The 25,569-nt window shown below is 41.6% G+C and overlaps 1 protein-coding gene across 1 annotated transcript in view; it reads right to left on the bottom strand.

Moving 5' to 3' along the window:
• cdh19 (cadherin 19, type 2) overlaps positions 1-25,569 on the bottom strand; it is a 204,703-nt gene that overhangs the window by 108,508 nt on the left and 70,626 nt on the right. Inside the window, exons 4-5 of the mRNA XM_053487532.1 lie at positions 8,948-9,067; positions 8,611-8,778 (exon numbers count right to left, since the gene is read on the bottom strand). Of these exons, the coding sequence (XP_053343507.1) occupies positions 8,611-8,778; positions 8,948-9,067 (288 nt within the window). The remainder of the gene's footprint in view (positions 1-8,610; positions 8,779-8,947; positions 9,068-25,569) is intronic.

The raw sequence follows: 25,569 nt of genomic DNA, 5'->3' as shown, positions 1-25,569 counted from the left end.
GTTACAAATAATTGTTTACAAAACTTTAAGCGATTAAGCGCTGATTCTACGTAGGAAAGTAAAGAAGAGGATCCTGATGCTCAACATTCTGGAGACCAAACCCCATTTAAATTAAATTAACAAATATTGCAAGTAAATAACAATAGCCCACAATTAAAAAAGCATTTTTATTTAGATTATAAAAAATAATCCTGCATCTATTTTAGGTGTTCCAGCTGCCACTGTTCTAGAATTCAAATTAAATCAAATCTTATTAGGATCAAATTTTAGCACAATAAATGTTAACACAGTGAGCCTTTAGATTTTATCACTTGTAATTAGAAAAGAAGCGTGTAGGGTTTTGTGTCATCTCATTTTTTGTGTTCTTTAAATTTATAGTAAATTTATTAACTGAAATACATGACCATAAAATTAAAACAGTGTTAGGACGTTCTCCTGCGTCAGCAGATGTCGGTCTTTCAGCCCCGCTTGTGTTTTTGCGTGATTATAAGAATGAAAGGCAGTAGACTGTTATGATTTGTAAGGGGTTCGACCCATGTTACCCAAACGACTCAGTTCAGATGTAAGTAAATGGATAGAAAGTAAATGGCTGTGCTGGGGGAGGGAGGTGCTAATGATTTGGTCGGCTCTGTGTGTGTGTGTGTGTGTGTGTGAGAGAGAGAGGGGGGTGTCGCGGTGGTTGATTATTCAGTGAAACAAAGGCTCAGCTGAAAAATGTTAGGCACATCAGTCACTTAACCCCCAATAAAAGGTATTTAGTTGTAATATAACAGATGCGCACTAAATACCAAACCAGGCACAAGGATTAATAAAACAACATAGCCCCCATACCCGTTTTAAAAAAAAAAAAAACCAAAGAAGATTATTGTGTATAGACTGATTAAAAACAATGCAATTTACGCTATCATAAGGAAAATCTCAAGTTCTTCCATTCCAAGGATTAAAAAGGCAACAATGTTAACTTTAGAATCTAGAATCCAGAAGATTAAAATAACACAAATTTAAATCACTGAAAGTCTCCAGAAGAGCCTCAGATTCAAGAGGTTTTTAAAGTGGGGAGAAGTGCATTTTAGTTCCTCTGAATGTATAGGTAAGAACAGCCGATTCACACCTGGGGAGGGTGAATAATTTGTATTTGAATGTTGTCTGGCATTGTAAAGCACTATAGTGACACTAAAAGAACAACCCAGGATTAAAGGGGTCATACAGGCCTACATGCACTTTTTTAAGCCGTTTGGACTGAACTGTGTGTTAGGAGAGTGCGTACACAACCACTCTACGATGATAAAGAGCCGCCCAGTGGTTTTCTTTTCATTTATTACAATAACATGCCCCTTCTGAAATCAGGCCAATCTCAAATGCCTTGCCGTGTGACGCCACACCGACAGAGGCCGCTCCTACACAAGTTGATTGACACTGGTGTTTTAGCAAAGACCCGCCCCGAGTGAGAAGAAGCTGTCGGCCATTGTTTTTCGCCGCTGGAGCAAAATGGCGCCTAAGCGAGTGTTGTGTACAGTTGTTGGGTGTAATAGCGAACACAGCAGTCGTCATTCACTACCTAGGGTTAGGTATCTGAGCCACTGAGGACGCAGTGGCTGAATTTAGTTTTTGAAGCTAACGTCCCCGCCGATTTACCTAAATGCGTTCATGTTTGCACTAATCATTTTTCACCAGACTGCTTTATAAACGCGGGTCAATATAAAGCAGGTTTTACTAGGAAGCTGCTCCTGAAAATCGGATCTGTACTAACTCTTTGTGTTCCTGCTTCATCTTCACCAGGCTCGGTGAGTGTAATTTATTTTACTATGACTCTTTGCAGATCGCCTTTTCTAATAATCACGATGAATGTGGAGTGTAAGTTAACTTAAACTCTCATAGAACATGGTTATGGCTTCTTCTCTGTGTACATCCGTCTCTATATAATCCCTAATCGCCCGTTTATAATAAACAATGCATTAAGGTGATTGTCTAGTTGCAAACTGTGTACGTAGTCGGAAAACTATATTATGCTTACCTTTGTTACGTTAGATGGTTTATAACGATGTCTGTCGAAGATTAAGAAGTCATGTAAACACATCAGTAAACACATCGCGTCCGTATCTCTCTCGGTAAGCTTCTCCGGTTTTTGTTGTTGTTGCTCGCGGCAGTGCAACAGCCCATTAATTCATGCCCATGCAGTGATGAGAAAGACAAATCGAGTCGATGCATGTCCATTCTTTTAAATTCTGCGATATTACAAACTTCCGCGTAGGTTCCGTACTTAAATCAAACCAAAAACGACTGAAGAAAACAGGCTCGGGCTCCATAATCCAGCGTTTTCCAGTTTGGACTGCATTACCCACAAAGCACTGCATTGTGGGCAATGCTTTGTGGGTAATGCAGTCCAAAGCATTGCCCGCACTGGCCTACACTTCCATGGCTATACCCCACGTGTGTTGTGAAAACACGCCCCACAGAACTGGGGGGGGGGGGGGGGGCGGGCTCAGCAGAGGTCATGAGCATTTAAATTAGCATGTACTGAAACAGGTTGCTGAGAACAGAGCTAGTTTTTACCAGGTAAAAGTAGTGTTTTTTTTACACAATCCTTTTAAATTTTTAATTAACGTATAATACAAACTTTTCATTAGGACCCTAAAGATCATATTAACATTTAATGAAAAATGGGATGTGTAGGACCTTTAATAGGAATTATTATACTGCATAATTATTATTTAGCACAAAAAAATTCCTTGCGCTCGGGAAAACTATGCGTGCGGTTGAGCGCCAATTAGACTTTAGGAAATTAAAGCAGAGGGTTTTTATTTAGACTATAAAAAAAATAACCTGCGTCTATTTTTAGGCGTGCCAGCCGCCACTTTTTAGTTAGAAGTTTTCAATACAAATCTTATAATGCCCACATGACATGACGGAATAGAGGCACGGCTTATTATGATCCTGGGCTTGCACCCCGCGCTATAAAATACTTAGGGTTTGTTGGGTTACAGTGGATTTTACTACGCGGTGTAAGTGCAATGGACATTCGTCCGCTCGCGCTGACTCTGCTCTCCGCAGATGGCCGGACCGGCCCCTCCCACCTCTCGCTCCTTTGAAGTCCCCGGGGCGTGTTCCATTTGCCCCACTTGCATGCCGCACTCCCGCGTTGTTGCACGCGTGTTGCATACACAGAGCGTAGTAAAATCCACTTTAACCCAACAAACCCCGAGTATTTTATAGCGCGGGGTGCAAGCCCGGGACCATTAGCAACGATAGCTCACCAGTCGTGTGTAATTCTGCGGTCCCGCTGCTTCGCATGTCTGAAGGGAAGGACGCCTAACTAGTGAGCGAGGAGCGATATTGATTTGGGCGCACGCCGTGACAGGCTGAAAAAACTGTTGTCAGATTAATGTGCAAAAACTATATAATAAAACTATATAGGACTACATGGCCTTTATAAGACTCAACTTTTATTTAAGCGCACTCACAATAACGAAAAAACTTAATGATTTTGTAAATGTTTGAAAGCAAATAAGGTGCACTGTTCTGTATTGTTTTTGGTGAACTTAAGTGCGTCAGAAAATAAATGCAAACGTTTTTTTAAATGGTCAGAGTCAGTCTGCTTGCTGTTTTCCCGACGCATCCATAATCAAACTTCATGGAAAACTTCATGAGTGCTGATTTAGACTATGGAGTAAATTAAAGAGGATAATCACGATGCCGAATCGAAGTCCTGAGCCCAAACCTTATTTAAATTAAATTAAATTAACAAATATTATAAGTAAAAAAACAATAGCCCATGTTTAGAAACCGTTTATAAATTCTTTCCGACATGAGTTGGCCCGGTGTTATGCGCAGAGCGCTGGGAGATTTCCTGAAGTTTCGAAATCGCGGGGCATTTTTTCTAAATAGACGCTATCTTTAATAACTGACGGAGGTTTTGAGCTGTATACACACGCATTCCTGCCTAAACAACTCTTAAAACTACACCTGTGACACAATAACAGTAATACTTCGAACATTCTGCAGGCTGATATTTGGAGAAATAAAAGAATAATGAATAAACCAGTTGTCGGGTCAAAATAACCCAACCAGGTGTTCATTTGTAAACTACATCTCATATGAGCCAACATGAGCAACCCAACAATGTGTTTAAAGTACCTAAAATAATCCAGAACTTAAATAACAATAAACAGATACAGAGATACGCTGTATAACAGTCACTATTGTATTTACTGCAACGAGCGAAAATGTCACTTTGCGCCACCTGGCGGCCATTTTACGAATGACTTTACAATGCAACTGATTTATTTTGGCCGCTGACGTTTTTACACGGCGGTGAGCGCGACGGTAATAAACATTCCAATTGATCAACTACTGTACTACCATATCATTTATTTGTGTCTAATACTGTTTTATACATATTTTACAACATTACATGCAGTTTGTAATTTACTTGCAACTGTACTTTTAAAATGTAACCGACGTATCCACAGTATAAGCATATTTAACTACTTCAGTAGTAAATGAGAAATTTGGTTTGTCTGGCTTTTAGATAAAGTTCTTATTTGATATAATTTTATTATTTAATTAATTATCTTATTATAAACATGATTCTTATTCTCTATATTCTTGTCGAGTATAGTCCTTCATGTCTGCATTTTTTCGCACGCGTTTATTATCCTTTTGATCAAAACGCTGCCTTTTGTTAAGGCTGAATTTTTTAATTAATGAATTTTAGATGAAGTTTAAAGCATCTTTTTAGGACCTGTGTGTGTTTGTGTGTGTGTGTGTGTGTGTGTGTGCTCGTAGAGTTTGTGTGTGTGTGTTTGTGACGTTATCTTCTCCTTCAAACGTGCTTCCAACCAACCAACCCTGGCCTCCAAACTCAGAAGGCTACGTGTCATAGCCGATAACTGCTCCTTTGATCTGCTGGTTACAGCGGGGCGCTGACTGCTGATCAGCGTATAGTAGCCTATACAAGCCAAGCTCTTACCCCAAAAATTGTGTGAATGTCTGCAACAATCACTAACCATTTAAATGTTTAGAATTTAATTAAACATGAATATATAAATTATATTTACTTTATACATAATATTTTCATTATATATATATATATATATATATATATATATATATATACACACACAGTATATATATACTTTTACTATGCTGAAGTACCATTTAAAGCTATTTATTCATTTATCTTTTATTTGCTTACTTACTTACTAACTAGCGAATGCTTTTTTAGGGCTCTAAAACTATGGCAGTATGAATGACAATGGAATATCGCAGAACGTGCGAGTTGACACGCTTGACTAACCATTAAAATGTTGGATTTGAATTAAAATGCCACTTTGAATTTGAATTTGAATTAAAATGCCACGAATACTTAAACATATTCGTGTTTAAGTAAATTCTTAAACCATCGTGTTCACCCATGGGTTTACTGCATAAACACCAGAACAAAAGGTCTAGGGACAAAACGGAGAAGTTTCTTTTTTCTTTTTTTTTTGCATTGAGTTTAATCATGCAACACTTTTAGTATTCATAGCAAAAGCAACCCAACAGTGTAATTAAAGTATCACACACTCCAGAAATAACACAGAATTTTGACGCAGCATAAACAACCCAACGATGTGTTTACAGAAACCCAGCATTTTTTTTTTGTGTACTACTACAGTACTTACGAATGGAGGAAATGCAGTCAAAGCCCAGGGATTCTGCGTGCTGTCGCATTGTATTCAGCGAGTAGCACATAATTTTGTGGATTTTTTTCATGTTTCATGTCTGTTGTTTTATCGATAAATCTGCTTATATCTGCATACGCGTTTATCAGCCTTTTGATCAAGAAGCCGCACGCGCAATTCACTTTCAGTTAGTGTATATTTAAAGCGCATAGACACAATTAAACAATATTGTTTCAGGCTAACATATCATACATCTTTGTAGTCTTTTTGCACACGCGCGGGTGCGTTACAATAATAATAATAATAATAATAACAATAATAAATTTGGAGCACTACTACTACTAATAATTATAATACTGAGAAAGTGCAGTCAAAGAAGTACCATCATTGAAGGAGAGAAGAAAATTAAGAATAAATACATATCAGTTTTTACAGTTTGAGCGCGACACGTTTATGAGCTCTGTCTTTTGCTGTCAATAGGTGCCTAAGGGAGAGAACACATTTTCGGCTTCAGTAGACACACAATACTTCAGACTGAAACATGACTGCCCCCTACAGGTAATGAAGGGCATTTTCACAGCTTGAGTCGCGGGATCCCTTTTCTCGAAACGTGCGTTTTTAATGGCGACATCTGTAATGGTCTCGGGAGGGATGACAACATCGGGCAGAGATGGTTTACGGCACTGCTGATACTAAGGAGTTCAGCATGGGCTGTACTCGATGGAGTAACAATGTACAGATACACTTAATTGTAATGATGCGGCTCTCGCAAAAGGCAGAGCCACGCTTAAACTGTTCAGAACGGGCAGATCCGCAGGCTGCTACCACGCGAAGTTCTGAACAGGCAAAGGCGCGGCCATTTATGCACACGGCTGAATTGATGCAATCAGCCTGAACAAGCCACACCTGGCAGCACGTCTATATAAGGGTACCTCCGCACTTCATGCGAATATTAGGTAGCACCGGTAAGGTATCAGGGCCAAGACAAAGAAAGAAAGAAAGAAAGAAAGAAAAAGCCCCAGCCTCTGCCTTCTTAAGATGCCGGCAAGGGCAAGAGAGAGAAGGAGAGAGCATCACGCAGCTGTGTCGCGTGCGCTCTCGGGTAAAGTATAAAGTTTGCACTAAAACAAAACCCCTCTCTCTCCCCTTATATCCTCGGTAAGAACAAACGCCCCGAGAGGATATAGTTTTGTTTTGTTTTGTTTTCCAGTGCCCCGTCCATTCTTACGTAAATGGCGGAGCTCTGTTTATTTTGTGTTATTAGTTTTTTTTTATTTCCTTTTGAGTTCCCTTTATTAATAATCCAAGCCATCTCCAAACCGGAAGTTCTTCCCGTGTGTATCATAAGCACTCTCACAGCCTCCTTTTTCACTGACCCCCTCTAAAGCCCTGCGTCACGGCTCTTATCATTTAAAAACATCTCGTGGTGCGGCTCTCCATACCGCACCACGTAACTTTAATAGCACTAATAAGATGAAAAAGCTGAAAAACTATGCCAGCACAGAGAGCTCCGGGCTGCTGCGTCTATGCGCGCCACAGCCATATTCATCCTTAGAGACATAAATATCATTTAACACCTAAAACCAGATTAAAAAACCTCGTGAATACCCATATTAGTTACAAAACATTGAAGTTGGTCCAGCACAATTTTCTCCAAAACCATAGAAACGAAAGGTAAGACAGAAATTGGCCGAAAATTCTTTAGGACAGAGGAATCCAGTGAAGGCTTCTTGAGCAAAGGAGTGACAGTAGCCACCTTAAGATTGGCTGGAACACAGCCCTTTTGGAGGCACTTATTAATAGTAAAATAAAACAAATTAACCTGTACTTTACCTTAAAATTTTTTTAAAATAAATCCCGACAGATAAGGGTTTTCGTTTGTTGCATGCAGGGTGTATGTGTGTAAAATGTGCACGCGCGCACACACACACACACACATTAACGGATAGACTGTTTTTAAAACCATTTAAAAATTAGCAAGGAACATTCCTATTCACACTCACGTGAGCGCATACTAACAGGATCACTGCTGTATGTAAAACAACAACAACAACAACAACAACAACAACAAAATTAAACAGCTCCTCACCTTTGAAAACAATCGCGACAGAGAGAAGTTTGTGTGTTTATTTGGCAACCTGAGAGGAGGAGGGCTGAAGGGGGTCTTGCTCGCGTTTACGGCCTCCTTCTCTCAGGTTGCCAAACAAACACACAGACTCTCTGCCTTACACAGACACAAACACACGCGCACATGCAAAAACACTGCAAGCACTAAGACCCAGCAGGGGAGACGATAGGTCTCGGCTTTACAGCTCCCCTTCTCTCAAGTTGCCAAACAAACACACAAACTTCTCTCTGTCGCGATTGTTTTCAAAGGTGAGGAGCTGTTTAATTAGTTTTTTGTTGTTGTTTTTACTTACAGCAGTGATCCTGTTAGTATGCGCTCACGTGAGTGTGACTAGGAATGTTTCTTGCAAATTTTTAAACGGTTTTAAAAATGGTCTCTCCGTTAATGTGTGTGTGTGTGCGCATGTACATCACACACACACACACAGCGTGTGTGTGTGTGTGTGTGTGTATTCACCCAGCAGTGATTACAGGCGATTACCTACAATTCTGCTGCAAGAGAGAGAAAAACCGTTGCCTCACTTGTGATGATGTAACGCTCGGTGTTAAAACAAGAAGTGCATGCGTGAAACATGATACTCGGTGCTCGTAAACTAAGACAATGCTCGTTTTTCAAGTCAAAAATTATTAAAAATTGTTGCTCGTCTTGCGAAACACTCGTAAACCGCGTTACTCGTAATCCGAGGTTCCACTGTACTGTTATTGTTTATCCTTATACTGGTATACGTGTATCCTGTATGTTGACCTTTAATAATAATAACAACATTTATAAGCTTTATTATTAGTAAAATGTATTATTAGGGAATTGCTTTTAACTTACTATGTTGAAAGGTTGGTCCATTGTCATTTACATCAGTAAGGGTAATGGTCACTGTTGTTGTAGCACTGTAGGCTCCAGTAAATCCAAGCATATCTTTTACTTGAATAACAACAAGGTATTTCTCGCTTGCTTCTCTGTCAATGTTTGGCCAAGAAGTTACTATTATACCTTAAAATGAAAACATGTGACATTTCAAATGTTAAATTTCATAATTCATATTATTTTAGGGCAGTTTGAACAACTCTTATATATTATCAATTATACCTGAATTATATTAGGGGTATGCTCATTCATTTAAAGTATATACTATCCAGGCGGTTATCTTTGCAGTAACTACCTGTCTTTGGTTCCACTGAGAAGTAGGGCTCTCCTTGCAGAATGGAATAAATGACTTTTGCATTATTTCCAAACATGGGATCATCTGCATCTGTGGCTGTCACTTGAACCACTGTAGTCCCTAATCAGAAGAAGAGATGATACACACTGTCAGCAGTGGGTTTCTGTAAATGTTATACAATATATATATATATATATATATATATATATATATATATATATGAATCCACAAGCTGCTTCAGTACAGATTTGCTTTCTAAATATTATCCAAACAAACATGTGTAAGGTTTATTATTGAAATGTTAAAATTATTTATAGGCCTACCTGTTTTGGAGTTCCTGAAGTTTGGATTGTACACATTTAATTTAAAAATTTTTATTGACCAATTGTCATACATAAACATATTAGAATAATGAATTAAATGTATTATTATTACTAATATACGTGGATCAAATGAAAAGAAAATTAAGAACTCACCACCCACCCACCCCAAACATACACTAAAACCTACACACAAACACACACACACACACACTAGCATCCTTCAGCTCAAATGAATCTATGTAAACTAGATTGGTTATACATACACTGTAATGTATGATACGGTTTAGATAATCATTCAGGTAGTACCTGTAAGTTTGCAAAATAAGAAATAAATGATTGCCATTTGTGAAAAACATATTAATAGAACCTCTCAGCATATATTTTATCTTAGCTTAGGAAAAAATAATAAATCTTTAATCCACTGAGAGATTAAGGGACAATTAACAGACTTCCAATGTAAAAGTATTGTACGTCTGGCCAACAAAGATGAGAAGGCTATAACATCTTTATGTGCAGAACTTAATGGAACTGAATAATCTGTAATGCCAAATATAGCAGTCAATGGACATGGCTTCAACTGTCCCCCTAGTATAGTGGACATGAAAAAAAAACCTGTCCAAAGGTTGTGCAGGTTTGGGCACAAAAAGAACATATGACTTAAATTAGAGGGAGAGGCATGGCACCTGTCATATCTATCCTCAACATCAGAAAATATTTCGGCTAGCCTTGATTTGGAATAATGGGGTCTATGCAAAACCTTAAACTGAATAAGACTGAGACGGCCGCAGGAAGAGCTATCCACAGCTTTCTCCCAACATTCTTCACTCAACTGCAATCCCAGTTCATTTTCCCAACCAGATTTGGTTTTAGTGATTTTACAATCACAGGCAGCTCATAGCTCATACTCTGAGGACAGACTAGCAAAACATTTATATACTCCATGTGCCGTCTAAACTGATACCAAAACTTAAGTGTACTTAAGTACCACTGGGTTATTAGTGTAGAGCTAATATGCATAATGGTTTACAAGACAATAACTCTAATTTGCACCAAGTTTAAGTTCAAGTTCAATTTATTTGTATAGCACATTTACAACAGCCTTCAGGCTAAACAAAGTGCTTCACAAAAAGCATGATTGTAAAACATATTCCAAGAACAATAAACATAAAAGTAACACAACCTGTTAACACAACTATATAACAAAATTAATACACTACAGAAAAAAAAAGGTTTTGAGCAAGGACTTAAAAGAAGACAGAGAAGGTGCCATTCTAATCTCTAAAGGCAAAGTATTCCAAAGTTGAGGCCCTGCTACCGCAAATGCCCGTGCCCCATTACGCTTGAGCCTCACGTGTGGGACTACTAATAGAGCCTGATCACAAGATCTTAGTGTTCTAGAAGGAGAGTAAAGATGAAGAAGTTCAGAGAGGTAAACTGGTGCTAGGTTATGTAGAGATTTATACACAAAGAGGAGGATTTTAAAATGAATTCTCTGAGAGACTGGCAGCCAGTGCAGATCTTTCAGAATCTGAGTGATGTGTTCATATTTATGACATTTACGAAGAAATCTTGCTGCTGCATTTTGTACAAGCTGTAGGCGAGCAATTTGAGATTTGGAAATACCACAGTATAATGAATTGCAGTAATCTAGACAAGACGTAACAAATGCATGAACCACCATTTCTAGAGTTTTGGGGGTGAGAAAGTGTTTCACTTTAGCGAGTAGTCGAAGCTGATAGAAGCTGGATCCAATAACGGAGGAAATATGTTTATCAAATTTTAAATGCTGGTCAATGAGAACACCAAGGTTACACACCTGTGATGATCTGAAGACAGATAAACTGTCCAGATGAGGGCTAAAACTCTGAGAGTTCTCATTAGAACCAAAAACAATTACCTCGATCTTGTCTTCATTTAGAAAGAGAAAGTTTTGAGCTAGCTATGATTTTACCTCCTTTAGACACTGCGAAAGATTAGTGGTAGCAATAGCGTTGTTTCTTTTGATGGGAAGATAAATTTGAGTATCATCTGCATAGAAATGAAAAGATACACCATGTTTTCGTAAAATAGAACCCAGAGGTAGCATATAGAGAGAGAACAGAGATGGAGCTAAAATAGAGCCTTGTGGAAGGCCACAGGTCAGAGGTGCCAGGGAAGAAGTGAAATTACCCATCTTTACAAAAAACTTTCTGTCAGACAAATATGACTGAAACCATTCCAGAACATTCGCTTTTAGACCCACCCAAGACTATCTAGTCTAGATAGTAGTATAGAGTGATCGACAGTATCAAAGGCCACCGATAGATCCAGTAAAAGAAGAATCACAGAATCTCCGGAGTCAGTGGAGACATAAATATCATTTAACACCTAAAACCAGATTAAAAAACCTCGTGAATACCCATATTAGTTACAAAACATTGAAGTTGGTCCAGCACAATTTTCTCCAAAACCATAGAAACGAAAGGTAAGACAGAAATTGGCCGAAAATTCTTTAGGACAGAGGAATCCAGTGAAGGCTTCTTGAGCAAAGGAGTGACAGTAGCCACCTTAAGATTGGCTGGAACACAGCCCTTTTGGAGACACTTATTAATGAAAGATACCAAGCCTGGCCCAATCGAATCCAGAATTAAACTTAGGAATCTTGGATGGATGATATCATGAGAGCAAGAAGAGGGTTTAAGCTTGTCAATCACCTGCTTTAAAAACTGGACATTGATAGGTTCAAAAACCTCCCAAAAAGTAAAGACAGAAGGCATGGTAGGTGAGTCATTTTATGTTAAGGTGGGCAAATGCCAAGTCTTAGGGTAGTAATTTGGTCACTGAAGAATCTCAAGAAGCCTTCACAGACAGCATCAGAAGCCACCAGCAAAGATTTACAACAGACTGAATAATTGAAAACAAAACCTTAGGTTTAGAGTGATTACTTTCAATTATATTAGAAAAATATGCAGCTTTTGCAGATTTAGCAGCAGACTGGTAAGATGTAAGAGCATCTTTAAATAATTGAAAGGAAATATGCAACCTGTCCTTTTTTCATTTTCGTTCAGCCTTTCTGCAGGTTTGTCTTAAGAGATGAAGCTCAGAGTTTTGCCACAGTTCAGATTTTGGTTTCTGCTTAAAAGGTTTGAAGGGGGCAGTTACATAGCTACCTTAAGCCAGGCAGAATTCAAAAGGGCTAAGATGTTGATCAGCATCCAAGTCCAATAATGGTTGATCCAAGTGCAACTCTGAGCAAAGTTCAGTAAAGCACAAGTTGAAGTTTGAGCTAAACTGTGGAGAGTAAAAACGAGACAGAGTAGCAGATACCTTAGAAGAGTGAGAAAGATCAGAAAAAGACAGTGAAAATAATATAGGCTTATGGTCTGAGAGCAGAAAGTCTGAGACAACAACATCAGTCACATCAAGTCCATAAGAGAGTACAAGATCCAACGTATGACCCTGAATCTGAGTAGAGCTATTGATCCACTGAGTTAAATTAAAAGCGTAAATAAGATTGAGGAAATCACGTGAGAGTGGGTTTGACGAGCAGCAAACATGAATATTAAAATCGCCTACCAGCACAAAACGATTGCAGGTTGTGGCAATATTGCCGATAAATTCAGTAAACTGCTGTATTAAATCCTTAGTGGAGTGAGGAGGGCGGTAGATTACCCCTAAACAGACAAGACCATTCCAGTCTAAGTAAAAGAGCTGAGCTTCAAAACTTGAGAAGGCCGTTACGCGTCCCATCCGACAGCGTGCAGAAAAAGAGTTCTTTAAAATAGTTACAATCCCACCCCCACATAAGCGGAGAGAGTTAAAAAATGTACAGTCAACAGGGACCAGATCCGCGAAAGGAGTTAAATCACCAACCTTAATCCAGGATTCCATGATAAACATAAAATCCTGGTTGTGAGATGAATAAAAATCATTTAATAAAAAGGTCTTGTGCACCAGGGAGTGAGTGTTTATTAATGCCAACTTTTATGCGGGAATAATACCAGAGGATGAGGACGCTCTACTCAGTGAGCACAGATTTCCGCGCGTTACTCCACGTTGACGGTAACCAAGGCCAACCCGGCGGAGACCGGTACCAAAAACCGGACTCAAATGCAGGGGGAAAACCGGACGAAGCCATCGGTAGACCAGATCCAGCGGGCGCCAGATAGTAGAGCTGCCGTTAACGATGCGCAGGAGGAAATCGATAGAAAGCCAGCCCGCCGATAGGCTTTCAGCTTTACGATGTACCCTCCATGCTTGCCTCGTTTCCTCCTCCGCTTTTGCGGATATCCAAAAGTGCTTGATGGCCGTGAGCTAAAAGCGTGCAGCAATTCAGGGACAGAGGTAAACCAAACAGCCAAACAAGCACCGGCGCCATCTTGGAGGAGCTTTTTGCCATGGGGATTTAGATGAGTTTATCTAAAAATTTAATTTTTAAATATGTGCAGCCCAGTAGTAAATTTGAAAATTAGGCAGAGCTAGTCCACCACTAAGTCTACATCTCTGTAGTAAGGTACTACGGATTCTAGGAGGCTTCCCAGCCCAAAGAAAAGAGATTATGATTTTGTCCAAGGAATCAAAAAAGTACTTAGGAAGAGATAAAGGAAGTGATTGAAAAAAAGAAATTAGGAAGCATGGTCATTTTAATTGCATTGTTCAAGTTCAAGTAGGCTTTATTGTCATTACAACCATATACAGTTAGTACACAGTGAAACGAAACAACGTTCCTCCAGGACCAAGGTGCTACATGCAACATAAATTTACAACATAAATTAACATAGACACTAAACTAGCTAACCAAGAGGCCTAGTTAGTTGGCTAGCAGAGACAGGACAGAGCGACCTAACATAAATTACAACATAAATTAACAAAAACTAACTAGCTAAGTATAACATTTTTACAGACAACATAAAGTGCACGTGCAAATGTGCAAACAGGAGCAACAACAAAGTGACAGTGCACAACCACGACATAACAGAACATAAAATATGGTGTTAAGGTAGTGGGTAAACATAAACATTCTTTAAAAGCAGCAGCAAGAATTGAGGAATTAGTGCAAAAAATAGTCCAGTAATGATCATTGTGCAAAAGATAAACAGTGAAGCATTTACAGGTTGGTGTGTACGATAATTTGGTGGTGTAGGTCAGTGTGTCTGCACTTGTGTTGATTAGTCAATCCAGTCCCAATATTTTGAGGTAGTTGAGTTAAGCTGTGTGATAATGTTTGTGTTTGTGTGTGTGTGTGTGTGTGTGTGTGTGTGTGTTTGTGTTTATCAGTCCAGTCTCTTTTTGTTGAGGAGACGGATGGCTTGTGGAAAAAAACTGTTGCACAGTCTGGATGTGTGTGCCTGAATGCTTCGGTACCTTTTTCCAGATGGCAGGAGTGTGAAGTGTGTGTGAGAGGGGTGTGTCCGATCAGCCACAATGCTGGTGGCTTTGCGGATGCAGCGTGTGGTGTAGATGTCTTCAATAGAGGGGAGAGAGACCCCGATGATCTTCTCCGCTGTCCTCACTATCCGCTGTAGGGTTTTGCGGTCCGATATGGCACAATTCCCAAACCAGACAGTGATGCAGCCGCTCAGGATGCTCTCGATAATTCCTTTATAGAAGGTGGTCAGGTCGGTGGTGGAAGCTGGGCCTTCCTCAGTCTTCTCAGAAAGAAGAGATGCTGTTGGGCTTTCTTGTGTAGGGAGCTGGTGTTGAGGTACCAGCTGAGGTCCTTCTCTAGGTGGACACCCAGGAATTTGGTGCTTTCGACGATTCCCACAGAGGAGCCGTTGATGCTCAGCGGAGAATGGTCACCTCGTGTCCTCCTAAAGTCATCAACCATCTCCTTTGTCTTGTCAACATTTAGAGACAGGTTGTTGTCTTTACACCAGTCCGTTAGCCTCTACACTTCCTTTCTGTATGCTGACTCGTCGTTCTTGCTAATGAGACCCACCACGGTCGTGTCGTCAGCGAACTTAATGATGTGGTTTGAACTGTGTGTTGCTACACACTCGTGAGTCAGCAGGTTCAGCACACAGCCTTGTGGGGCCCCAGTGCTCAGTGTGGTGGTGCTGGAGGTGCAGTTCCTGATCCGTACTGACTGAGGCCTACCGGTCAGAAAGTCCAGGATCCAGTTGCAGAGGGAGGTGTTCAGGCCCAACAGGTTCAGCTTCCCAATCAGTTGTTGGGGAATGATAGTGTTGAATGCTGAGCTGAAATCTATGTACAGCATTCGAACATATGTGTCCTTTTTGTCCAAGTGTGTGGAGATGGCGTCGTCCATTGAGCGGTTAGGACGGTACGCAAATTGCCGTGGGTCCAGTGAGGAGGGCAGCAGGGTCTTGATGTGTCTTATGACGAGCCGCTCAAAGCAATTCATGATGGTAGTCATTAAGACAGGACACAGTAGACTTCTTGGGCACGGGGACGATGGTGGTGGCCTTGAAGCACGTGGGAACGACGGCGCTGCTCATGAGAGATGTTGAAGATGTCGGTGAGAACATCTGCCAGCTGTTCAGCACATTCTCTGAGCACTCTGCCTGGGATGTTGTCTGGTCCAGCAGCTTTACGTGGGTTGACTCTGCGAAGAGTTTTCCTCACCTCAGCTGTAGTGAGACACAGCACCTGGTCGTTCGGAGGAGGGGTGGTCTTTCTCACCGCCACGTCGTTCTGCCTGTCAAACCGAGCATAGAAGTTGTTTAGCGCATCTGGGAGGGAGCCGTCACTGTCACAGGCAGGTGATGTCGTCCTGTAGTTTGTGATGGCTTGTAAGCTCTGCCACATGCGCCGTGTGTCACCGCTGTCCCTGAAGTGATTGTGGATTCTCTGGGCGTGTGCGCGCTTTGCCTCTCTGATGGCCCGAGAAAGTTTGGCCCTTGCTGTTCTGAGGGCCACCTTGTCTCCCGTTTTGAAGGCAGAGTCTCTGGTCCTCAGAAGTGCACGCACTTCCGCAGTAATCCACGGTTTCTGGTTGGGTCGTGAGATGATGCTTTTGGAGACAGTGACGTCATCGGTGCACTTGTTGATGTAGCTGGTCACTGATGATGTGTACTCCTCCAAGTCAGTGAAGTCGCCGTAAGTTGCAGCCTCCCTAAACATGTTCCAGTCAGTGCTCTCGAAACAGTCCTGAAGAGCAGAGGTGGCTCCTGCTGGCCAGGTTTTCACCTTCTTCAGAACCGGTTTTGAGCGCCCGACGAGTGGTCTGTATGCTGGAATTAGCATAACAGAGATGTGGTCTGAGTAGCCGAGGTGGGGGCGGGGCTCTGCCCGATATGCGTCGGGGATGTTTGTGTAAACAAAATCCAGCGTGTTTTTCCCTCTCGTTGCAAAGTCCACATACTGATGGAATCTAGGAAGCACTGACTTGAGATTTGCATGTTTGAAATCTCCAGCAACAATAAACAGTCCATCCGGGTGTGTATTTTGGAGTTCACTGATCGTATACAGTTCCCATAGCGCTTCCCTAGCGTTAGCGCTAGGTGGAATGTACACTCCGATAATAAAAACAGTGGTGAATTTCCGTGGTAAACAATCACAAACTCCACTAGCAATAAGCAACAACTAGAAACTAGCACAGAGTTCTTGCACCATTTCGTGTTGATGTAAACACATAAGCCGCCACCGCGAGACTTACCGCACAGAGCTGCATTTCTGTCGGCGCGAAACGAGGCTAGCCCGTCTAGCTGAATAGCGGCATCCGGTACTCTGTCACTGAGCCATGTCTCCATGAAAACAAAGACACAGCAGTCTCTAACTTCACGCTGTGTAGCCTGCTGGAGTCGGATGTAGTCCAGTTTATTGTCCAGGGAGCAGATGTTAGATAAGATGATGGACTGGAGAGCACAGACTCCCGCCCGCTTGCCGCGCTTCCGCTTCCTCGCGCACCGCTTCCGATGACCCTTCCTCCGGCCTCCGGCATCAGGCAATGCCGAGGCTTCGAGGCCTGGTTCACGCAGCAAGCCGAGGACGCGTAGCTTTTCCCGCAGCTCATCGTGGATATCATTAACCGGGTAATTAAGGTTGAAAAGTGTCTGGCTGTTGTATGTATGGACACCAGTTGCGAAGACATCCATACACATAGAAAAATAAACGCGGTACACACAAAACATAAACAACGTAGCACCATTTTGGCTCCGGAGCGGCCGCTGCGTGCTACTGCCACGCCGCCATCTTGGATCCAATATCCAATATCCAATATTGATTTTTCCAGTTAAAGGAACAGGCAAATTGCTCCATCTCTGAATATCAGATTTTACATCAGAAATAAGAGAGAACTTGGCATGAGAAAGGTCAGATAGAGTCACTGTAATACCAAGATATTTAAAGCCTTAACAATTGGGTTTAAAAGGGAGGTTTAGATGCTGAAGTTGTAAAGCACTTTGACCGGGTAGTAGTCACCCTTATGCAAATTTAGTTTATAACTCAAGAAAGAACTGAAAGCAAGAGAAGATCTAAGCTTAATAGACAATGGTTCAATAGCAAGGGCAAAAAGCAAGGGTGACAGTGGGCACCCCTGCCGGGTATAAGATAAGAGAAACTTTATTTATGCTAAGGGAAATTCTTTTGTCACAAATAGTTCAATGCAGCCAAGGCACAAGGAAAAAAATTAATTAAATAAATAAATAAAAAAATAAGTTCAGTAAATAATAGTAATAAAAGAGTATACAATAAGTACAGTAAATAATAATAACAACAGTAGAATAGTGGTAAATAATAATAACAACAACAGTAGTGGTAAATAATAATATCAACAGTAGAATAGTAAAAATAGATAAAATAAAAAACAATAATATACAATAATATAACTATTAGTGCAAGTGGTTCTGAAAAGTGACAGTGCACAATAAATAAAGAGAGTAGAAGTATGTAATAGTGGGATGGAACAAACATATAATGACATACAAATGTGTAATATTGCACGATTTGACTGAGGACAAAGTAACAATAGTATGAATATTATTATTAAATCTAAGAAATCACCTACGAAACAGTAAAGAGTCTTATTGCCACAGGTACTGTAGGAAGGAATTTCTGTGATGGTCAGTTCTGCATTTAGAGGCGATGAGTCTTTTGCTGAGTGTGCTCTGATGGCCCATCAAGGAGGCATGCATGGGGTAAGACCCGGGGTCAGGGGTAGCTCAGTGGTTAAGTCATTGGACTGCGGTTCAGAAGATCCCAGGTTCAAACCCCACAACCACCAAGTTGCCAATGTTGGGCCCTTGAGCAAGGCCCTTAACCCTCAACTGCTCAGATGTGTAGTGAGATAAAAATGTAAGTCGCTCTGGATAAGAGCATCTGCCAAATGACTAAAGAGGGGTTGTCCATGATACCGAGAAGCTTTTTTGGCGTTCTCCTCAGTGTCACCTCTGTCCAGACAGACACCCAGGACAGCACCAGCCTTTTTAATCAGCTTGTTCAACCTGTTTGCATCAGCTGTCTTCACCCCACTGCCCCAGCACACAGCAGCAAAAAACACAACACTCTCTAACACAGAGTGATAAAACCTGGTTAGCATTTTCCTACATACGTTAAAAGACCTAAGCCGCCTCAGTAGGAAAAGCCAACTCTGCCCATTCTTGAAAACAGCGTTGGTGTTTTTAGACCAGTTAAGTTTAAAGTCAATGTGTACCCCCAGGTGCCTGTAGTCCCTAACTACCTCCACATCAGCCCCTCTAATGATGACAGTGGTGGGAGGAGGAGCCTGCTTCCTAAAGTCCACAACCAATTCCTTTGTTTTTGTGATGTTAAGCTGTAAAGGGTTTAGCTCACATCACTCAACAAAGCTGTCCACCACACTCCTGTATTCCTCCTCCTGTCCATCCCTGATACAGCCCACAATGGCAGAATCATCAGATAATTTCTGCAGGTGACATAACTTGTACCTGAAATCAGACGTGTAGAGGGTGAAGAGGAAGGGTGATAGGACGGTCCCCTGTGGCGCACCCATACTGCTCAGGATGTTATCAGAGCAGCAGCCCTTCAGCCGGACATGTTGTGGTCAATTTGTTAAATAGTCTGTAATCCAAGCTACCAGTGGGTCGTCCACCTGCATTTCCGTAAGCTTTTTCTTCAGCAGTGATGGTCTGATCGTGTTAAAAGCACTAAAGAAGTAAAAAAACATGACCCTCACCGTGTTCCCAACAATGTCCAAATGAGAATAATCCTGGTCCAGCAGGTAGAGGATGGCGTCCTCCACACCGATATGGGGTCGATATGCAAACTGTAGGGGGTCCAGCCAAGGCTCAACCAGCAGACGCAGGTGTTTTGGGATAAGTCTCTCCAGCGTCTTTATGAGGTGTAAAGTCAGAGCCACTGCCCTGTAGTCACTGGGGGTTGACGGGTTGATTTTTTCGAGGACAGGAACCAGGCAGGATATCTTCCATAGTGACGGGACCCTCTGCAGTTTCAGACTCATGTTAAAGATCTGATGTAGAACTCCAGACAGCTGGGCAGCACAGCACTTGAGGGCCCTGGGACTGACACCATCAGGGCCAGCAGCTTTACTGGAATTGAGTCTGCACAATTCCCTTTCAAAGGCTACACTCGATGCTGCGTGAAAACGCTATGGGAATATCTTTTCGTGTTGCCGGTTGTGAAGCATGTGTGTACCAAACACGCCAAATTTTGGCTTATATAACCTCGGTCAGGTGACGTCATCTGATTAGATGCACCTGCAGTTTATAAATAGGAGTGAGCCGGCAACATTCCTCAGATTGATTGTCTGAACGGACGTCCGGTCACGTGGGCAGTGCGGCATTGGGACGCAGCATCTCGTTCCCGCCTTTTCAGGGAACAGGGTTACAACAAAGTACCCCGAGACGTTCCCTTTCAAAGGCTACACTCGATGCTGCGTGAAAACGCTATGGGAACGAGAGTACCAACGTCGCCGCACTGCGAGTGTCTGGACCCCACATTGTGTAGCGTGTGCGCACAAGGCTGAGAGGTCTCAGAACTATGTCTGGGAAGCTGACTCGAGGACTTGTGAGCCCGGAGTGACAGGAACATCCAGACTATAAAATCAAATAAATGTGTGCGGAGAGGACCAGCCCGCCGCGTCACACACTTGTTGCAGGGCAATACCTCTTGCTAGTGCAATAGATGAAGCAATCCCCCTGGTTGAATGAGCCCTGATTCCTAGAGGCGAAGTGAGCCCACGCGCCTCATAGGAGAGAGCAACAGCATCTCTCACCCAATGTGACATGGTCTGCGTAGTAGCGGCCGCCCCCCGGTTGCGGCCTCCATAGCAAATAAAGAGCTGCTCTGATCTACGCCACTGGCAGGTGCGGTGGACGTTAATCCGAAGAGCACATACTGGACATAATAGGTGGAGTTTCTCCTGCTCCGAAGCTGTAAAAGGCGGAGGACAGAAGGCTTCAAGAACAACAGGGTGCATGTTTGAAAATGGAACTTTCGGAAGTTCCCAGGACAGCATCTCGTTCCCGCCTTTTTTAGGGAACAGGGTTACAACAAAGTAACCCGAGACGTTCTCTTCTGATGTCATCTGCTGAGAGGGACAGAAAGAGACATGCTAAGGGAGCAGGAGAGGGGGGAGGAGAATGGAATAGGTGGTAAGAGCTAAGAGTGGGTACAGGAGACACAGGGCAGTTAAATCTATTGTAGTGCAAATTTCCACATCTCCATCCATCTCAACACCTCTCTTCTGTCTCAGGCCAGTAATGGCCCACATTCCATTCCACACCTCCCTGGTATTGTTCTCCTGAAGTTTGCTTTTCAGCTTCGTTCTGTAGGACTTTTTTCCCTCTGTGATCTTGTCTTTGAGCTCCTTTTGCACCAGTCTCAGCTGTTCTTTGTCACTGCTTCTGAGGGCTCTCTTTTTCTTGTTTAGTGTAGCTTTGATGTTTTTGATGGTTACCCAAGGTTTATTGTTGGGGAAGCAGTGAATGTTTTTTTGGGGGGAACCACTGTGTCCACACAGAAGTTGATATAATCTATCTATAGCCTGTCAGATTGTCAATATTGTCTCCATAAGAATTACAGAGAATGTCTCAGTTGGTTGCCTCAAAGCATCCCTGCAAAGTCTCCTCTGTCTCCCTTGTCAATCTTGTAACAGTCTTTGTGACTGCAGGCAGTCTCTGGACGACAGGCTGAAGGTGGACAAGGTTGTGATCAGCCCTGCCCAGGGGAGGGAGAGGGATGGATGTGTATGCCTCCGTAACATTGGCCGTTCGCATCCGGGGCAATGTAAACAATAATGATTATGGCTAAGGAAAACTCTCTAGGCAAATAATATGGTCTAAGACCGACTGCTAACATCTCTTTACCTTAACATCTCCTTACCTTAACGTGATTGGGGAAACATCAGCAGTTGTTTACATGAAGAGCGAGTCCTCCTCCCTGAACTTGAACTTGATCAGCAGTTGTTTACATGAAGAGCGAGTCCTCCTCCCCTCTTATTTTCGCTACTGCCAGGGTCCCTGTCTGCTCTCACACACGTAAAACTGTTTTGACCAACCACCGGATCTGGGATGTTTTTATGCAGTCATGTCTCCGCGAAACACATGACACTGCATTCTCTGAAAACTTTCTCTTTCCTTGTTAGCATCTTATTTGCTAGCAATCTGATCTTACCCATCACTACTGACAGGAAAGCAGGATAAAATATTTTCTTCTTCAGTCGTCGTGCTTTCTCAGCTCTGCAACCACGGTAGCTCCTTTTGATCTCCGCGGGGATGTCATGCTGAATGCCAGCGCAGCTGTGCTGTCGGAGTCCCAGCAGCTGGTCCCGGCTGTAGACAAAGGGGCAGCGTGGCGTCACGGTCATCGCAGAGGAGATTTTGTAAAAAAAATTTCCAAACCGATAAAAATTACTTAACAGTGCACGAAATATAAACTAAAGACTTAACTACAAAAAAAAAAAAAAAAAAAAAATATATATATATATATATATATATATATATAAAAAGAAAAACAGAAAGTAACTTAAAAAGCAGAGAGCATGCAAGACAGGCTGCTGTCCAGCGCCGGAAGTACCACGTCCAAGAGTAAAATAATCAGAAATCTTATAATTTGTACGACCAATAGCTTGCTGAGATTTGTAAAGGAGGCGAATCCAAGAAATAAATTTATTACCAAACCCAAATTTCTTTATTACTGCAAACAAGTATTCCCACTCAACCCTATCAAAAGCTGTTTTCAGCATCCAGTGACATTACAACCTTGGGGAATACAGATGTTTGTTTGAGTAAGTTATATTAAAAAGTGTACGGGAATTAAAAAACAAATGCCGTAATTGCATCTCATCGGATGTAAGTGGTAATACATTCGATGAGATGCAATTACAGATCTGGCCGTTAAGAACACATGTTTCGAGAAAAGGGATCCCGCGACTTGCCGCACTGTGAAAATGCCCTTCATTACCTGTAGGGGGCAGTCGTGTATCAGTCTGAAGTATTGTGTGTCCACTGAGCCGAATCAGTGGACACACAATCAGTGGAATCTGAGCCGTTATCTCTCTTAGGAGCCCATTGAAATCAAGCGACAGAGCTCAAAAACGTGTCGAGCTCAAACTGTAAATACTGATATGTATTTGTTTTTTCATCTCTCCTTCAATGATGATACTTCTTTGACTGCGCTTTCTTCTTTTTAATTAGTGATCTTATCTTCAGCAACAAGAGGGGATTAATTTCCTCAGCAGCAGTAACAACAGTGGCGGCTGGTACAAATAAAGTAAATGAACAAATTTCCATTGTATAATACGCCATGCATGCTTAAGAGAGTATCAAATACAATAATCAACATCAAAGGGTATGATCAGCTGGATCACCTTTCAAGCAAAGTTGCATCTCAAAGTGGTTTAAACAAAGAAAAAGTAAAAAAAAAATGCAATTTAACACAACAGTCTAAAACGGGTATATTAATAAGGATCTCACCGAATTTGGTGGGAACTGCTCTTCGCTCGTTAAGTTCGCCATCATTACTCTGATTGACCGCACCTCAAAAGAAAAAAAAACTTAAATCTCCCGGTATTTTCTGCTGCTTGGGGCAGAACATTCAGCGCCCCAAGACCATAAAATTCTGAGAAACTGATTGGCCGCATATTTATTAATTTACCCTAGCAACAGTACATGACGGGCTATTTGGCTGCACTCAGGGGCGCTTTTTCTCAGCGCCCCATGACAGAAACGATACAAGTCTGTCTGTGGAAATTCACTGGTGAATGAATGTCACTAGGTGGGAAATGTTGTATATGTTATTCATATCGCATGTAGACACATACTGGTGGGTAAACCGAATTTAAAAACTTAATTTGTAAAAATATATTTTACATTTTTAGCCCCTCTTATCAGGGAGGGCGGTGCCCCAGCGTCCCCTATGGGCCGGCCGCCACTGAGTAACAACATACATTTTTTTTACAACATACAGATTATTTAAATGTAGATATGATCACTAATTATGAAAGATTTTGATGCATCATGTTGCATACGTCTGTTATGGATATAAAAAGCCAATGGCAGTTCTTTCAGCCTTCAATAGTTCATTAAAATGCACCTGTGGTTTGATATAACTGTATTCCCCTACAGGGCTACATATCCTAAAGATAGTGGATTATTAATATGTCTGGCTGTCTGGATATATAATAGACACCTCAAAACTGTTCCCCGCTCATATTCCTCTGGGACATAAGGGTAAACCATATAAAAACGTTGTTTGAGGTTTGGGAGAATAGACTTAATTGACCGATAGCGCCATCTGCTGTTTTGGAAGAGGAAGTTGCTCCATTGCATTAGTGAGAAAATAGGTTGGCGCATTTGTGAGAAAATACGTTGGGCGCATTTGTGAGAAAGTAGATTTTTTTCTTTGCAAAGCAGATTGTGTTTGTTTGTTAAATTTTGGCACATAATTAACTCCATAGAGCTGCTTTATTTCATTCATAATATACTTACTGTGTAGTGGACCGTGCGCGCACAACCTCTCGCAGGAAACACCACACCAGCAGAAGTAGACAAATGTTTATAAATGTGTCGGGGCAAACAGCAAGGAAACTGACTGGCCAAACAAGCACAAACAACAGCTCAAGGGCATGTAAAAAATTTTATTATTTAGACTACCTAATTAAGTTCACTAGCTAATAATTTTATTTGGACAAAAAATGAATGAGTTATATAGCTTCTGTTTGTATCGGTTTATTGTTATTATAAAAGAAAAAAAATGTCAAGACATCAAAATTTAAATATAGAAATAACTGTGAAAATAGACGTTCAGAATTGAACATTAAAATAAAAAAAAAAAAAAAAAACTTTTATCTTTGGTGTTATATGGTTATAATTTACTATATCGTAGCTGTGTGACGCACCCTGTAGTCTGCATTCCAGAAGTTGTTAATGTTTATTTTATTTATTTATTTTTGTCTTTGATGTTAACTACACTAAACTGTGTCTTCTCACCTGGGAGTTTCTCCAGCATACTGTGCAGCAGATTGATGGACATGAGTCCACATCGGTTAAATTTTTGGTGACATTTTTTTTCAGCACACATTTAATCAATAATATTTTTTTAAATTTTGGTCCGGTTTAATAATTCTTCTCTTTAATTTTCTACATAGTCTTATCAGCGCTCAACCGCAAAGTTTTCGAGAGCGCGAAGAAAATTCGTTTTACTAAATAATATTTATGCAGTATAATCAGGACCTCTTATTTCTATTTACTTTAGGTTGTTGTTCTTGCAGTGTTACTGTCACGGACACACCAGGCTCCGCCCACAATCAACGTTCACAATCTCCTGAATACTGATCACACACCTGCACCTCATCACCTACGCACATACATATACACGTCACTTCCCTTCACTCATTGTCTGGACTCCAATACGGACAAGGACTCAATGCTGCCTACGCCGAAAGCTAGAAAGCTAGAAAGCTAACCTCTGTGTCTCTTCGTCTCCATGTCTCCTCGTCGCTTCACCTCCGTGTCTCCTTGTCTAATCGTCTCCGTGTTCCTCCAGAATGCACACCCTGTCTGCCCCGTCTACCCTACCTGCGCCTCCGCCCGCCAGCTCCATCAAGATCACAGATAAGACTTTCCGGTTTATTCTATCAGTCACTATCACCATCTCTACAGTTTATAATTCTAAATAAAAGTGCCCGACCGGGTTTTTCCTCTTCACTCTGTTTGTTGTGTCGGTCCTTCCGTAACAGAAGTCCAGACATCCAAAACATGAACCCGGCGGGTACTGATCCCATCCACGAGCTGGTGGAGCGGCTCCGGCAAGTTTTCACCTCCCCCGCTACACTTCCGGCAACAGCTCCTTCCTCTCCGTCACCTCTCCCCTTAGCCAGTCCCATGACACCATCAGCGCCCTACTCTGGTGAGGCGG

The sequence above is a fragment of the Clarias gariepinus genome, chromosome 26, assembly GCF_024256425.1.
Source record: "Clarias gariepinus isolate MV-2021 ecotype Netherlands chromosome 26, CGAR_prim_01v2, whole genome shotgun sequence".
Taxonomy (NCBI): domain Eukaryota; kingdom Metazoa; phylum Chordata; class Actinopteri; order Siluriformes; family Clariidae; genus Clarias; species Clarias gariepinus.
The sequence above is the reverse complement of the archived record's forward strand: the minus strand, read 5'-3'. Positions and strand labels throughout refer to the sequence as shown.